This window comes from Carcharodon carcharias, chromosome 35 (genome assembly GCF_017639515.1).
Source record: "Carcharodon carcharias isolate sCarCar2 chromosome 35, sCarCar2.pri, whole genome shotgun sequence".
NCBI lineage: Eukaryota > Metazoa > Chordata > Chondrichthyes > Lamniformes > Lamnidae > Carcharodon > Carcharodon carcharias.
The window spans coordinates 3,877,907-3,894,832 of NC_054501.1; the positions used below are offsets into that span (position 1 = coordinate 3,877,907).

The 16,926-nt window shown below is 60.5% G+C and overlaps 1 protein-coding gene across 1 annotated transcript in view; it reads left to right on the plus strand.

Moving 5' to 3' along the window:
- Positions 1 to 16,049, plus strand: part of LOC121272760 (superoxide dismutase [Cu-Zn]-like) — a 48,217-nt gene extending 32,168 nt beyond the window's left edge. The window contains exons 4-8 of the mRNA XM_041179541.1: positions 7,559 to 7,614; positions 11,229 to 11,330; positions 12,521 to 12,672; positions 13,869 to 13,986; positions 15,008 to 16,049. Of these exons, the coding sequence (XP_041035475.1) occupies positions 7,559 to 7,614; positions 11,229 to 11,330; positions 12,521 to 12,672; positions 13,869 to 13,986; positions 15,008 to 15,178 (599 nt within the window). The 3' untranslated portion in view covers positions 15,179 to 16,049. The remainder of the gene's footprint in view (positions 1 to 7,558; positions 7,615 to 11,228; positions 11,331 to 12,520; positions 12,673 to 13,868; positions 13,987 to 15,007) is intronic.
- Positions 16,050 to 16,926: the final 877 nt, after the last annotated feature.

Genomic DNA, 16,926 nt, shown 5'->3' on the forward strand with positions numbered 1-16,926 from the left:
GATGGAGGGTTGTAGCGGCTGGAGGAGTTTACAGAGATAGGGTGTGGTGTAGGGGCTGGAGGAGGTTACAGAGATCGGGAGGGTTGTAGGGGCTGTAGGAGGTTACAGAGGAAGGGAGCAGTGTAGGGGCTGGAGGAGGTTACAGAGATCGGGAGGGTTGTAGGGGCTGTAGGAGGTTACAGAGGAAGGGAGCAGTGTAGGGGCTGGAGGAGGTTACAGAGATAGGGAGGTGTGTATGTGCTGGAAGAGGTTACAGAGATAGGGAGGGTTGTAGGGGCTGGAGGATGTTACAGAGATAGGGAGGGCTGTAGGATGTTACAGAGATAGGGAGGGCTGTAGGGGCTGGAGGAGGTTACAGAGATGGGGAGGGTTGTCAGGGCCTGAGGAGGTTACAGAGATAGCAAGGGGTGTAGGGGCTGGAGGAGGTTACAGAGATAGGGAGGGGTGTAGGGTCTGTAGGAGGTTACAGATATAGCAAGGGGTGTAGGGGCTGGAGGAGGTTAGAGATAGGGAGGGTTGCCGGGGCTGGAGGAGGTTACAGAAATAGGGAGGAGTGTAGGGGCTGGAGGAGGTTACAGAGATAGCAAGGGGTGTAGGGGCTGGAGCGGGTTACAGAGATAGGGAGGGTTGTAGGGGCTGTAGGAGGTTACAGAGATAGGGAGGGTTGTGTGCTGGAAGAGGTTACAGAGATAGGGAGGGTTGTAGGGGCTGGATAATGTTACAGAGATAGGGAGGGGTGTAGGTGCTGGAGGATGTTACAGAGATAGGGAGGGCTGTAGGTGATGGAGGAGGTTACAGAGATAGGGAGGGTTGTCGGGGCTGGAGGAGGTTACAGAGATAGGGAGGGTTGTAGGGACTGGAGGAGGTTACAGAGATAGGGAGGTGTGTAGGGGCTGGAGGAGGTTACAGAGATAGGGAGGGGTGTAGGGGCTGGAGGGGGTTACAGAGTGCAGTGAGGGTCCTGTGTGTGATTGGGTGAGTGCGATCCCGCTGTGCGCTGCTGTGCTGTTGAGTTTAAACGCGTGTCTGTGGTTGTGTCCGGGACTCTCCGGCTGTGAAGCTCTCTGGGACGTGCTGAGGAGCTGGGGAAACGCCGGTCGGGTGTGTTGTTGTTGTTGCCGTTGCTGCTGTTTTTGGCTCTGTTGGCCGTGGTGAGTTGTGACCAACCCTCTCCCGATCTCTTGTGTTTCCCGCCAGCCTCGAGGCGCCCACACTAATGGAGGGATGAAGCTGCCTGGAGCTCTGCGCTGCGGATGGGAGTGAAACCTGGCCCAGCCGGCGCCGAGCAGGGGAGCTCGCCCGAGGGTAGCCACGAGGAGGAGCAGAGAGGCACTCGCAAACCGCCCCCCACCCCCCCCACCACCACCGGACAGCGTTCTCTTTGGATGCTGCGGCAGGGGTTTTCCCAGGGTGGCGCCTGCCTCGTTGCCTGCACTGGACTGAGGGGAGAGGGGTGGGGGGTGGGTGCTGGGGTGGGGGTCGAAGGCATCTCGCCGTTCAGGAGCAGGCTGGGCCACGCCGCCTGCTGCAGTCGAGCAGCTGGCCGCAGAGGCGGGCTTCTTGGGAAGCGGCGGGCGGGCAGTTAATGATACAGGAGTCTTTAACCCCCCCCCCCACCCGGTGTTAAATCCAATCGCGTGGAAGTGGCCAGCTGGGCCGTGGGCTTGAGCGTTGGGGCTTTTCGGTGCAGGTTGTAGGGCGGCCCTGCGGAGGGGACTGTTTCTGTGGCGGCCGGTGTGTGGTTAGTGGGGGGGTCGGGGTGGGGAAGGGAGGGCAGTCACAGGACTAACTATACCGCTGCTGTTCAGCGCACGGCGCAGCGAAGCCCGCCACAGATGAGTAGCTGGCTGTAGATTCTGTGTCTGGGTGCTCAGCGGTGGGGGGGGTGGGGTATATGTTAAACAGGCGGCTTTCAAACTCCCCAGCCCTCTGATTCTCGTCAAGTGAAGCAAGGTGCAGCAGAGGTTTGCTCTCTGTGAAACCCGGAGATGGGTGTTTGATGGGGACAGTGTAGAGGGAGCTTTACTCTGTATCTAACCCCGTGCTGTACCTGTCCTGGGAGTGTTTGATGGGGATGGTGTAGAGGGAGCTTTACTCTGTATCTAACCCCGTGCTGTACCTGTCCTGGGAGTGTTCGATGGGGACAGTGTAGAGGGAGCTTTACTCTGTATCTAACCCCGTGCTGTACCTGTCCTGGGAGTGTTTGATGTGGACTCTGTATCCAATACTGCAGCGCTAAAATCTGTACAATGATTAAGATTAAATTTCATGAAAATATGTTTTGAAATAAATTGATTCTGAAAGCCATTGATGCGGTGTTGAAGTTATTGCTTTAAATCAGAATGGTATGATTATTTCCCCAGTCTCCTCCTCTTATTGAACGTTTCTCTGATGATGTTGGAGTGAAAGAAATGTTTGGCCAAAGGAGAGGGGAAGGCCCGAGTAAATCCAAGGAGAGCCAATTGATCCACTCAACATGTTACAGCAGCAAATGTATGGGGAGGGAGCGAGGGCGCAGATGTTCTACTGAGTCAGGAGAATTGAGTCAGGAGAATTAAGGCAGGCACCCAGGAACAGGCCATTCAGCCTCTGCTCCGCTTCGGTGTGTCTGCCCCCACACCAGCCTCCTCCCACACCCCCCTACTCCATCTCCCCCCCCTATCCCCCGTATCCTTCTATTCCTCTCTCCCCTCATGTGTTTATCCAGCTCCTTAAACACATCGACACGATTCACCTCCACCCCCCTCCCTGTGGGAACGAGTTCCACATTCTCCCCGCTCTTTCGGTAAAGACCTTTCTCCTGAATTGCCCCCCCCCGCCGGATCGGATTTATTAGGGACTGTCTTATATTGATGCCCCCCCCACCCCTAGTTCTGGTCTCTCCCCCCATCCTCCACAAGTGGAAACATCTTCTCTGTGTCAACCCCTCCATCATTTTAAAGAGCTCGATCAGGTCACCCCCTCAGCCTCCTCTTTCCCAGAGTAAAGAGCCCCGGCCGGTTTAACCTCTCCCGATAGTTATAACCTCTCCAATCTGGGATCATCCTCGTCAATCTGTTTCACACCTTCTCCGGTGTCTCCATATCCTTTTTATAGTATGGAGACCATAACTGTGTACAGTATTCCAAGTGGGTTAGGGAGACCAGAACTGTGCACGGCATTCCGAGTGGGGTATGGAGACCGGAACTGTGCACGGTATTCCAAAACCCCTTATTCTGAAACTGTCCCCACTACTGTCTAGATTCTGCCTGAGGGGGAAACATCCCCTCAGTATCCACCCTGTCAAACCCCCTCCCCTCAGAATCTGACATGTCTCAATAAAATCACCGCTCATTCTTCTAAACTCCAATGGGTAGAGGCCCCAACCTGCTCAACCTTTCCCCATCAGACAAACCCCCTTCGTCCCAGGAATCAGCCGAGTGAACCTTCTCTGAACAGCTTCCAATGCGAGTCTGTCCCTCCTTAAGTTAGGAGACCAAAACTGTCCACAGAGCCCCAGGAGCGGCCTCACCAACGCCCTGTCCAGTTGTAGCAAGACTTCCCCACTTTTATACTCCATCCCCTCTCGCAATAAAGGACAACTTTCCATTTGGCTTCCTAATCACTCGCTGCATCTGCGTACTAACTATTTTGTGATTCATGTACCAGGACACCCAGATCCCTCTGCACCGCAGCGTCCAGCAGAGTCTCTCCATTTCAATAATATTCGGATTTTCTATTCTTTCAAAAGTGCAGAAGCTCGCATTTTCCTGCATTATACTGCATCTCACTTAACCTCTCTACACCCTGGTTGTACCGGTCCTGGGAGTGTTTGATGGGGACAGTGTAGAGGGAGATTTACTCTGTATCTAACCCCATGCTGTACCTGTCATGGGAGTGTTTGATGGGGACAGTGTAGAGGGAGATTTACTCTGTATCTAACCCCGTGCTGTACCTGTCCTGGGAGTGTTTGATGGGGACGGTGTAGAGGGAGCTTTACTCTGTATCTAACCCCATGCTGTACCTGTCCTGGGAGTGTTTGATGGGGACGTTGTAGAGGGAGCTTTACTCTGTATCTAACCCTGTGCTGTACCTGTCCTGGGAGTGTTTGATGGGGACAGTGTAGAGGGAGCTTTACTCTGTATCTAACCCCGTGCTGTACCTGTCCTGGGAGTGTTTGATGGGGACAGTGTAGAGGGAGCTTTACTCTGTATCTAACCCTGTGCTGTACCTGTTTAGCCTCCTCGTGGTTGGATACAATGCCCACGGTGCTAACACAGAAGGTGCTTGAACATTGTGGACATCCCAGGTATCAGCTGCGAGGTTGGTCTAATCTGGCTTTGAGGCTCAGGGCTAAAACAAACATTGACTTTGCAGCAAAGCGATTAAACTTTCAGAGGTGAAATCAGTTTATTGTTGCCATCAGTACTCAACACGTGTGCTCCATAACGTTCTTATCTGAGTCCAGAAGGCCGTGGGCTCAAGCCCCAATGCAGGGCTTTGAGCAGATAGATTTAAACTAGCACAACCTCCATGGTGATGAGGGGCCGCCACTCTGTCAGAGGGTCAGCGCTGAGGGATCGCCGCGCTGTCGGAGGGTCAGCGCTGAGGGATCGCCGCGCTGTCGGAGGGTCAGCGCTGAGGGATCGCCGCGCTGTCGGAGGGTCAGCGCTGAGGGATCGCCGCGCTGTCGGAGGGTCAGCGCTGAGGGATCGCCGCGCTGTCGGAGGGTCAGCGCTGAGGGATCGCCGCGCTGTCGGAGGGTCAGCGCTGAGGGATCGCCGCGCTGTCGGAGGGTCAGCGCTGAGGGATCGCCGCGCTGTCGGAGGGTCAGCGCTGAGGGATCGCCGCGCTGTCGGAGGGTCAGCGCTGAGGGATCGCCGCGCTGTCGGAGGGTCAGCGCTGAGGGATCGCCGCGCTGTCGGAGGGTCAGCGCTGAGGGATCGCCGCGCTGTCGGAGGGTCAGCGCTGAGGGATCGCCGCGCTGTCGGAGGGTCAGCGCTGAGGGATCGCCGCGCTGTCGGAGGGTCAGCGCTGAGGGATCGCCGCGCTGTCGGAGGGTCAGCGCTGAGGGATCGCCGCGCTGTCGGAGGGTCAGCGCTGAGGGATCGCCGCGCTGTCGGAGGGTCAACGCTGAGGGAATCGCCGCGCTGTCGGAGGGTCAACGCTGAGGGAATCGCCGCGCTGTCGGAGGGTCAGCGCTGAGGGATCGCCGCGCTGTCGGAGGGTCAGCGCTGAGGGATCGCCACGCTGTCGGAGGGTCAGCGCTGAGGGAGCGCCGCACTGTCGGAGGGTCACTCCTGAGGGAGCGCCACACTGTCGGAGGGTCACTCCTGAGGGAGCGCCACACTGTCGGAGGGTCACTCCTGAGGGAGAGCCGCAATGTCAGATGGTCAGCGCTGAGGGAGCGCCACACTGTCGGAGGGTCAGCGCTGAGCGAGCGCCGCACTGTCGGAGGGTCAGCGCTGAGGGAGCGCCGCACTGTCGGAGGGTCAGCGCTGAGGGATCGCCGCGCTGTCGGAGGGTCAGCGCTGAGGGATCGCCGCGCTGTCGGAGGGTCAACGCTGAGGGAATCGCCGTGCTGTCGGAGGGTCAACGCTGAGGGAATCGCCGCGCTGTCGGAGGGTCAGCGCTGAGGGATCGCCACGCTGTCGGAGGGTCAGCGCTGAGGGAGCGCCGCACTGTCGGAGGGTCACTCCTGAGGGAGCGCCACACTGTCGGAGGGTCACTCCTGAGGGAGCGCCACACTGTCGGAGGGTCACTCCTGAGGGAGAGCCGCATTGTCAGATGGTCAGCGCTGAGGGAGCGCCACACTGTCGGAGGGTCAGCGCTGAGCGAGCGCCGCACTGTCGGAGGGTCAGCGCTGAGGGAGCGCCGCACTGTCGGAGGGTCAGCGCTGAGGGAGCGCCGCACTGTCGGAGGGTCAGCGCTGAGGGAACGCCGCACTGTCGGAGGGTCAGCGCTGAGGGAACGCCGCACTGTCGGAGGGTCAGCGCTGAGGGAGCGCCGCACTGTCGGAGGGTCAGCGCTGAGGAAGCGCCGCACTGTGGGAGGGTCAGTGCTGAGGGAGCGCCGCACTGTCGGAGGGTCAGCGCTGAGGGAGAGCCGCACTGTCGGAGGGTCAGCGCTGAGCGAGCGCCGCGCTGTCGGAGGGTCAGCGCTGAGGGAGCGTAGCACTCTTGGAGGGTCAGCACTGAGGGAGCGCAGCACTGTTGGAGGGTCAGCGCTGAGGGAGCGCCGCACTGTTGGAGGGTCAGCGCTAAGGGAGCGCAGCACTGTCGGAGTGTCAGTGCTGAGGGAGCACCGTGCTGTCAGTGTGGGGTGGGTACCTGGGAGGTGGTTGAACCTTGTACACATGGAAGAGAATGTGAGCCTAATCTTTGCCTCCCTTGTTTTGGGAGGGCTGAATTAATTATTGATGGGGTCAGGGTTAGGCTTGTAAGTCTGGAGGGTGCTCAGTCAGCAATCAGGATTCACCAACATGAGGATCCAAGTGTTCCTGCTCTGCATCCAGGCAGCATGCCTTCAAAATCTTGTTTTAGGACACAGAACGAGAGGTATGGAAAAAATTTAAATAATGACAGACAGGAGTGCAGGAGTTATATCACTGGACCAGTAATTCAGATAATCTCTCTCTCTGTCACTTCTCCTGGCTCTCTCTCTCTCTCTCTCTCTGTCTGTCTCTCTTTCTCTCTCTCTCTCTCTTTTTCTCCCCCTCTCTTTTCCCCCCTCTCTATCACTTTTTGTCACTCCCTTCCCCCTCCCGCTCTCTGTCTCCTTCCCTCCCTATCCCTATCAGTTTCTGTCACTCCCTGACCCTTTCTCCTCCCCCTCTCTGTCTCTCTCTCTCTCTCCCTCATGCCGTCTCCATAGCTGCCTGTCTCTCTTCCTTCTCTCACTCCATCCCTCTCTTTCTCTCTGTCACTCTGTTGTCTATATCTTTCTTCTCTCACTTCTGTGTCCCTCTCTCTGTCTCGTTCTCCCTCCATCTCTTGGTCACAGTCCCTGATTCTCATTTCCTGCCTGTCAATCTCTGTCACTCTTTCTCCTATCATCTCTCAGTCTCTCTCTGTCCCTCTCTCTCCCTCACTCTGACTCCCTGGGGAGGGGCCGGGGCCGGGGCCGGGGGAGGGGCCGGGGCCGGGGGAGGGGCCGGGGCCGGGGGAGGGGCCGGGGGAGGGGGAGGGGCCGGGGCCGGGGGAGGGGGAGGGGGAGGGGCCGGGGGAGGGGCCGGGGCCGGGGCGCAGATTTTGGAGCGGTGACGACCCTGGGGAGAAAGCGAACGGTTTCGAAAGGGGGAACCGGACGAGCGTTTGAGGGATGTAAGCTTGCCGGGCCCACAGAGAGATAGAGAGAGAGAGAGCAGGGAGTGGTACAGGAGAACCAGGGTGACCGCGATGGGCTGAACGGCCACCTCCTGTGCCCTAATGGCTCCCTATCCCGTTCCTTGTCTCTCTTATTCATGAGAACGAGGCTGGTTTGGCGGGTGGCGGGTGGCGGGGAGGGGAGGGGAGGGGGCAGGGCAGGGGTCGTCTGAAAGCGGGGAATGACGCTCACTGTGGCTCTATCTTGTGGACAGATTGTGGATGCGCGGAGACCGGGAGGGACGCTGGACACAGGGCACACAGTCGAGGGGTAGGTAAAACCTAAACCAGGCCGCAATTCACCGCTGCGCAGGATTCGGGTTTTATCTCCCTCGTAAGCGCTGCTGGGCCGGCCTGCCTGCCTTGGCCACCAGGCCCCGAGGCCTTGGGCCGACAGAGCCCGCCTCCCTCTTGCCTCCCCGACTGGCTTGGACGTGGAGATCAGACTCAAGCGCCCTCTGGGCCTCGCGCTCGCCTCTGAGTGCGGAGGGAGCGCCGCGCTGTCATGGAGGGTCGGTGCTGAGGGAGCGCCGCACTGTCATGGAGGGTCAGTGCGGAGGGAGCGCCGCGCTGTCATGGAGGGTCGGTGCTGAGGGAGCGCCGCACTGTCATGGAGGGTCAGTGCTGAGGGAGCGCCGCACTGTCATGGAGGGTCGGTGCTGAGGGAGCGCCGCACTGTCATGGAGGGTCAGTGCGGAGGGAGCGCCGCGCTGTCATGGAGGGTCGGTGCTGAGGGAGCGCCGCACTGTCATGGAGGGTCAGTGCGGAGGGAGCGCCGCGCTGTCATGGAGGGTCGGTGCTGAGGGAGCGCCGCACTGTCATGGAGGGTCAGTGCTGAGGGAGCGCCGCACTGTCATGGAGGGTCGGTGCTGAGGGAGCGCCGCACTGTCATGGAGGGTCAGTGCGGAGGGGAGCGCCGCGCTGTCATGGAGGGTCGGTGCTGAGGGAGCGCCGCACTGTCATGGAGGGTCAGTGCTGAGGGAGCGCCGCACTGTCGGAGGGTCGGTGCTGAGGGAGCGCCGCACTGTCATGGAGGGTCAGTGCTGAGGGAGCGCCGCACTGTCATGGAGGGTCAGTGCTGAGGGAGCGCCGCACTGTCGGAGGGTCGGTGCTGAGGGAGCGCCGCACTGTCATGGAGGGTCGGTGCTGAGGGAGCGCCGCACTGTCATGGAGGGTCAGTGCTGAGGGAGCGCCGCACTGTCATGGAGGGTCAGTGCGGAGGGAGCGCCGCGCTGTCGGAGGGTCGGCGCTGAGGGAGCGCCGCGCTGTCGGAGGGTCGGCGCTGAGGGAGCGCCGCACTGTCGGAGCGTCAGTACTGAAGGAGCGCCGCACTGTCCGAGGGTCGGCGCTGAGGGAGCGCCGCACTGTCATGGAGGGTCGGTGCTGAGGGAGCGCCGCACTGTCATGGAGGGTCAGTGCTGAGGGAGCGCCGCACTGTCATGGAGGGTCGGTGCTGAGGGAGCGCCGCACTGTCGGAGGGTCGGTGCTGAGGGAGCGCCGCACTGTCATGGAGGGTCAGTGCTGAGGGAGCGCCGCACTGTCGGAGGGTCGGTGCTGAGGGAGCGCCGCACTGTCATGGAGGGTCAGTGCTGAGGGAGCGCCGCACTGTCATGGAGGGTCGGTGCTGAGGGAGCGCCGCACTGTCATGGAGGGTCAGTGCTGAGGGAGCGCCGCACTGTCGGAGGGTCGGTGCTGAGGGAGCGCCGCACTGTCGGAGGGTCGGTGCTGAGGGAGCGCCGCACTGTCATGGAGGGTCGGTGCTGAGGGAGCGCCGCACTGTCGGAGGGTCGGTGCTGAGGGAGCGCCGCACTGTCATGGAGGGTCAGTGCTGAGGGAGCGCCGCACTGTCGGAGGGTCGGTGCTGAGGGAGCGCCGCACTGTCATGGAGGGTCAGTGCTGAGGGAGCGCCGCACTGTCGGAGGGTCGGTGCTGAGGGAGCGCCGCACTGTCATGGAGGGTCAGTGCTGAGGGAGCGCCGCACTGTCGGAGGGTCGGTGCTGAGGGAGCGCCGCACTGTCATGGAGGGTCAGTGCTGAGGGAGCGCCGCACTGTCATGGAGGGTCAGTGCTGAGGGAGCGCCGCACTGTCGGAGGGTCGGTGCTGAGGGAGCGCCGCACTGTCATGGAGGGTCAGTGCTGAGGGAGCGCCGCACTGTCGGAGGGTCAGTACTGAGGGAGATCCGCAATGTCGGAGGGTCAGTACTGAGGGAGATCCGCACTGTCGGAGGGTCAGTGCTGAGGTAGCTCCGCACTGTCGAAGGGTCAGTGCTGAGGTAGCTCCGCACTGTCGGAGGGTCAGTGCTGAGGGAGCGCCGCAATGTCGGAGGGTCAGTACTGAGGGAGATCCGCACTGTCGGAGGGTCAGTACTGAGGGAGATCCGCAATGTCGGAGGGTCAGTACTGAGGGAGATCCGCACTGTCGGAGGGTCAGTACTGAGGGAGATCCGCAATGTCGGAGGGTCAGTACTGAGGGAGATCCGCACTGTCGGAGGGTCAGTGCTGAGGTAGCTCCGCACTGTCGGAGGGTCAGTACTGAGGGAGATCCGCAATGTCGGAGGGTCAGTGCTGAGGGAGCGCCGCACTGTCGGAGGGTCGGTGCTGAGGGAGCGCCGCACTGTCGGAGGGTCGGTGCTGAGGGAGCGCCGCGCTGTCGGAGGGTCGGTGCTGAGGGAGCGCCGCACTGTCATGGAGGGTCAGTGCTGAGGGAGCGCCGCACTGTCGGAGGGTCGGTGCTGAGGGAGCGCCGCACTGTCATGGAGGGTCAGTGCTGAGGGAGCGCCGCACTGTCGGAGGGTCAGTGCTGAGGGAGCGCCGCACTGTCGGAGGGTCAGTACTGAGGGAGATCCGCAATGTCGGAGGGTCAGTACTGAGGGAGATCCGCACTGTCGGAGGGTCAGTGCTGAGGGAGTGCCGCACTGTCGGAGGGTCAGTGCTGAGGTAGCTCCGCACTGTCGGAGGGTCAGTGCTGAGGGAGCGCCACACTGTCGGAGGGTCAGTGCTGAGGGAGCGCCGCACTGTGGGAGGGTCGGTGCTGAGGGAGCGCCGCACTGTCGGAGGGTCAGTGCTGAGGGAGCGCCGCACTGTCGGAGGGTCGGCGCTGAGGGAGCGCCGCACTGTCGGAGGGTCAGTACTGAGGGAGCGCCGCACTGTCGGAGGGTCAGCGCTGAGGGAGCACCGCACTGTCGGAGGGTCAGTGCGGAGGGAGCGCCGCGCTGTCGGAGGGTCGGTGCTGAGGGAGCGCCGCGCTGTTGGAGGGTCAGTGCGGAGGGAGCGCCGCACTGTCGGAGGGTCGGCGCTGAGGGAGCGCCGCACTGTCGGAGGGTCAGTGCTGAGGCAGCGCCGCACTGTCGGAGGGTCGGTGCTGAGGGAGCGCCGCACTGTCTGAGGGTCGGTGCTGAGGGAGTGCCGCACTGTCGGAGGGTCAACGCTGAGGGAGCGCCGCGCTGTGGTCAGAGCTGCCGTAAATCAGACGAGATGCCAATCTAGGCCTTATCCGCCTGGTGATGATCCCGCGGCCAATATTGGGGGAATGAAAGAGTAGGGGGCTGTGGTGTTTGTTGAGGGTGGGGGGGGGTTGTCCTGGGGCCACCGTCACCCCCTCAACCGACAACCCGCAAAACGCGGACGCCCTGCGCCGGCCATCACTGTCGGCCGTTTGTGGGATCTTGCTGTGCATAAATTGGCGTCACCCCCCCCCCGCATTACAGCAGCGCCCTCCCTTCACCGACCGTGAAGGGGAGCCGAGCAGTGGCCGCGTGTAGGCCCAGACCAAACTCCCGGCTGCCACGCGGACCCCGGTGGTGGTGGTGGTGGTGGTTGTTGCTGTTGTTGCTGTTGTTGTTGCTGCGGCCGTGGGATGAGGGCTTTTTGTTCCGGATCGTTCCAGGAGCAGGGCCCCGCGGCACACGCCATCTGCCTGGTGCAGCCCAACACCCGAGGGGGAACGCGAGACAGCAACATCACGGGGGAGATCCGAATTCAGAGGCAGGTATGTCAACGGGGGAGGGGCGCGGGGGGCGTTGGGGAGGTGGGAGGGGTGGGGGGAGGGGTAGGTGGGCGGTGAGCATGTCATTGACCCCAACCCCCCCCCCCCCCCCCCCCACCCCCCACACCCCACACCCCGACATACCCAGTCGAATTGGCTCCTTTAAGGATCTATCCCGGCCGCCAAACGCTCCTGGACTCATGACTGGCAGCTTCAGGAGCGGTTGTCCGAAGCTAAGATGCACACTCCGCCCACCCCCACCACCACCGACCTGGGGCAGCAACCGGGGAAGTGGCTGGGGTGGTGGGTTAGATTCTCGGGTTGTAATCTGTCTCCGCCTCGACCCTGACCCTGCCTCCCAGTTGGAGACCAGGTACAGAGAGGAACCGGGATGTTCCACCGCTTCAGGCATCGTCACTCCTGAGGGTTTGGGGTTCGGGACGGTGTAGAGGGAGCTTTACTCTGTATCTAACCCCCGTGCTGTACCTGTCCTGGGAGTGTTTGATGGGGACGGTGTAGAGGGAGCTTTACTCTGTATCTAACCCTGTGCTGTACCTGTACTGGGAGTGTTTGATGGGGACAGTGTAGAGGGAGCTTTACTCTGTATCTAACCCCGTGCTGTACCTGTCCTGGGAGTGTTTGATGGGGACAGTGTAGAGGGAGCTTTACTCTGTATCTAACCCCGTGCTGTACCTGCCCTGGGAGTGTTTGATGGGGACGGTGTAGAGTGAGCTTTACTCTGTGTCTAACCCCGTGCTATACCTGTCCTGGGAGTGTTTGATGGGGACAGTGTAGAGGGAGCTTTACTCTGTATCTAACCCCGTGCTGTACCTGCCCTGGGAGTGTTTGATGGGGACGGTGTAGAGGGAGCTTTACTCTGTATCTAACCCCGTGCTGTACCTGTCCTGGGATTGTTTGATGGGGACGGTGTAGAGGAGCTTTACTCTGTATCTAACCCCGTGCTGTACCTGTCCTGGGAGTGTTTGATGGGGACGGTGTAGAGGAGCTTTACTCTATATCTAACCTCATGCTGTACCTGTCCTGGGAGTGTTTGATGGGGACGGTGTAGAGGGAGCTTTACTCTGTATCTAACCCCGTGCTGTACCTGTCCTGGGAGTGTTTGATGGGGACGGTGTAGCGGGGGCTTTACTCTATGTACTCACTCACGGTATGCTAATTCCTCAACCCCACAGAGCAGTAACAGGACGGAGATCATGCTGGACCTTCACGGATTCCCAAGCAACAGGAAATCGCACGCCATGCACATCCACGAGTTCGGGGACCTGAGCCAAGGCTGTGAGACGCTGGGCGGCCATTTTAACCCTCACAACAAGAAACACGGCAGGTGCAGAGTTGGGGAAGGGGGCCTACAGTACGCGGGGGAGGGGCCTCTGTCAGCGCTCGCAGCTGAGCTGGTCGGGGACTGTGGAATTTGTAAACCTCATGTGCTTTTGCGTTACAGGTGATAGGATAGCTGGCGATGTCACAGCACGGTGAGAGGGGTGGGGCTGTTCGGTCCATCCTGCCTCTACTAGCCCTTTTGAAAGAGCTATGCACTTAGTCCCACACTCTCTGCTCCCCTCCCGCTCCCTTTCCTCCGCAGTCCCTCAAATTAATCCCCTTCCCGTCCTCCTCCAACTCCCCTCTTTAGTGAGGGTGAATCTGCTTCCCCAGCCCTTTCGGACAGCGCCTTCCAGATCACAACAACTCACTAGGTTCAAAGTAAATAAAATTCTCCTCATCTCCCCTTGCCCGCTCCCCCCACCTCTGTCTGGTTCATTTGCCGCGAACGATCATCAATTTTAAAACTGCTATTCGACTAGGTAGGGCGGCCTGAACACGAGGGGACCCGTGACGGAGCGGGAGGGCTGTGTGGTCAGCACTGAGGGAGCGCCGCACTGTCGGAGGGTCAGTGCTGAGGGAGCGCCGCACTGTCGGAGGGTCAGTGCTGAGGGAGTGCCGCACTGTCGGAGGGTCAGTGCTGAGGGGGCGACGTACTGTCGGAGGGTCAGTTCTGAGGGAGTGCCGCACTGTCGGAGGGTCAGCGCTGAGGGAGTGCTGCACTGTTGGAGGGTCAGCGCTGAGGGAGTGCCGCACTGTTGGAGGGTCAGTGCTGAGGGAGCGCCGCACTGTTGGAGGGTCAGTGCTGAGGGAGCGCCGCACTGTCGGAGGGTCAGTGCTGAGGGAACGCTGCACTGTGGGAGGGTCAGTGCTGAGAGAACGCCGCACTGTCGGAGGGTCAGCGCTGAGGGAGCGCCGCACTGTCGGAGTGTCAGTGCTGAGGGAACGCCGCACTGTCGGAGGGTCAGCGCTGAGGGAGCGCCGCACTGTCGGAGGGTCAGTGCTGAGGGAGAGCCGCACTGTCGGAGGGTCACCGCTGAGAGAGCGCCTGTGGCGTTGAGGATATGGGGGTCGTCGGGTTTCATGGAGCATTCTCGCGACCTGAGGGACACCAGGACTTTTTTTTGGGGCCAGTCTTCCTGAATCTCGGACAAACCCTTCCCCACGTTGCTTTTTCCCTAATGGTTCTCTTTCCTGTAGCCACGCCGGTGATTTGGGGAACTTCCAGCCCAGTCCAGACGGAGCCGTGCGCCTGACATTGGCAAACGTGCAGCTGCATCTCCAGGGGTCCCATTCCATCGTCGGCCGATCCATCGTGGTGAGTGCTCCTGAGGGGCGTGTTACCAGGAGGGTGCCCTCCATCCAGCGGATCGTGGCTGCGGCGTTGCACTCTGCGCCGGGAGGTCGTGCTTCCCAGGACTGACACCATCCCCAGTGTCGGTGCTGAGGGAGCGCCTCACTGTCGGAGGGTCAGTGCTGAGGGAGTGCCACACTGTCAGAGGGTCAGTGCTGAGGGAGCACCGCACTGTCGGAGGGTCAGTGCTGAGGGAGCACCGCACTGTCGGAGGGTCAGTGCTGAGGGAGCACCGCACTGTCGGAGGGTCAGTGTTGAGGGAGTGCCGCACTGTCGGTGGGTCAGTGCTGAGGGAGCGCCGCACTGTCAGAGAGTCAGTGCTGAGGGAGCTCTGTGCTGTCGGAGGGTCAGCACTGAGGGAGCGTCGCACTGTCGGAGGGTCAGTGCTGAGGGAACGCCGCACTGTCGGAGGGTCAGCGCTGAGGGAGCACCGCACTGTCGGAGGGTCAGTGCTGAGGGAGAGCTGTACTGTCGGATGGTCAGCGCTGAGAGAGCGCCTGTGGCGTTGAGGATATGGGGGTCGTCGGGTTTCATGGAGCATTCTCGCGACCTGAGGGACACCAGGACTTTTTTTTGGGGCCAGTCTTCCTGAATCTCGGACAAACACTTCCCCACGTTGCTTTTTCCCTAATGGTTCTCTTTCCTGTAGCCACGCCGGTGATTTGGGGAACTTCCAGCCCAGTCCAGACGGAGCCGTGCGCCTGACATTGGCAAACGTTATAGAGATACGGAGGGTTGTAGGGGCTTGCGGAGGTTACAGAGATAGGGAGGGTTGTGGGGGCTTGCGGAGGTTACAGAGATAGGGAGGGGTGTAGGTCAGCGACCCTGGTGGGAGGGGGTGCGCTGCGGTGAATGGAGCTTGCGCGGGGTGGGGGTGGGGGGGGTGGTTTTGAGGACGCAGCTCGCCGGTAGACGTGTTTGGGGTGAGAGTCCCACGTGTGTTTTTCTTCCCCCTCATGTCGCCCCCTCCAATTGCCGGACGCAGATCCACGAGAACGAGGATGACCTGGGTCACCATGACAGCCCCGGGAGCCTGGTGCATGGGAACGCCGGACAGCGGTTGGCCTGCTGTGTCATCGGAGTCGCTTCCGGGCTGGGTTGGCCCACGGGAGTACAATACACCCGAATTGTCTTCCGGAAGACGAGGAGGCAGTGACACGAGTGCCAATGACTGGAGCTTGGTTGGGGCGGGGGGGTGGGGGGGTAAACAGGGGTCGTTGTTCACCTGAGGGACTCGATGGCATTGCTCCTGGTGCGAGGGCTTATTACTTGACGGTGAGTTGGGGAGGGAGGGGGGGTGGTGGGAACGTATTGACCAGAATGCGTAAGTGCTCAACATGGGGGATTGGTCGACGTGGTCGGCAAGGGGACGCAGTGAGAGGAGAACCGCCCCCCCCCCCCCAACCCCCAAAGGGGGTGCCACCCAAAAACCACACGAGGCTACCCCTCCCCCCCTCCCCCGTCCTCGAGGCACGATGTCAGCGGCCACGCTAAGGAGGGGCCGTTGCAGGGGTTTGAGGAACGTCTTGGGGTGGGACTGGGCACCATTTCCTCGGCGACGGGAGCGCCGGCCGACCTTTGACACTCGGCGCCGGGGTTTTGGCGGGGGGTTGGCGGTGAGGCCCTCCCGATACCTGACGACAACGCGGGGAAGCCGGAGCTGGTGCCTGAAGCGCGGGACGATTCGAAATGTTGGCTCCCCCCCCCCCCACCACCCCAAACCCACCGGGGAAGGCCGTGCTCTTGGCTCGGGACTAAGCCGTGTCCGTTTCCACCAGCTCCTCGTCCCAGACAGGCCAAATTGCCCACCCCCCACCCCACCTCCCCCCCTACCCCCACCGTAAGCCTCTCGTTCTCCTGGACAAGCAGCAGTAAGGGGGTCCACAGGGCCTCCTCTTTGCTCCCAGCCGCACCGGGAACAAGGCCTCCCTCGGTCGCCGACATCCGCTTGCGTTTCTGTTTTCCCGGCCCCTGTCTCATGGAGTTGTCCCTTTGAAACAAAATAAAAGGCTTTCATTCATATCCTTGAGGCATTTATTCTCTCTTAACTGATTGGAGACACTGTAGAGGGAGCTTTACTCTGTATCTAACCCCGTGCTGTACCTGTCCTGGGAGTGTTTGATGGGGACAGTGTAGAGGGAGCTTTACTCAGTATCTAACCCCGTGCTGTACCTGTCCTGGGAGTGTTTGATGGGGACAGTGTAGAGGGAGCTTTACTCAGTATCTAACCCCGTGCTGTACCTGTCCTGGGAGTGTTTGATGTGGACAGTGTAGAGGGAGCTTTACTCTGTATCTAACCCCGTGCAGTACCTGTCCTGGGAGTGTTTGATGGGGACAGTGTAGAGGGAGCTTTACCCTGTATCTAACCCCGTGCTATACCTGTCCTGGGAGTGTTTGATGTGGACAGTGTAGAGGGAGCTTTACTCTGTATCTGACCTCATGCTGTACCTGTCCTGGGAGTGTTTGATGGGGACGGTGTAGAGGGAGCTTTACTCTGTATCTAACCCTGTGCTGTACCTGTCCTGGGAGTGTTTGATGGTGACAGTGTAGAGGGAGCTTTACTCTGTATCTAACCCCGTGTTGTACCTGTCCTGGGAGTGTTTGATGTGGACAGTGTAGAGGGAGCTTTACTCTGTATCTGACCTCATGCTGTACCTGTCCTGGGAGTGTTTGATGGGGACAGTGTAGAGGGAGCTTTACTCTGTATCTAACCCTGTGCTGTACCTGTCCTGGGAGTGTTTGATGGGGACGGTGTAGAGGGAGCTTTACTCTGTATCTAACCCCGTGCTGTACCTGTCCTGGGAGTGTTTGATGGGGACAGTGTAGAGGGAGCTTTACTCTGTATCTAACCCCGTGCTGTACCCGTCCTGGGAGTGTTTGATGGGGACAGTGTAGAGGGAGCTT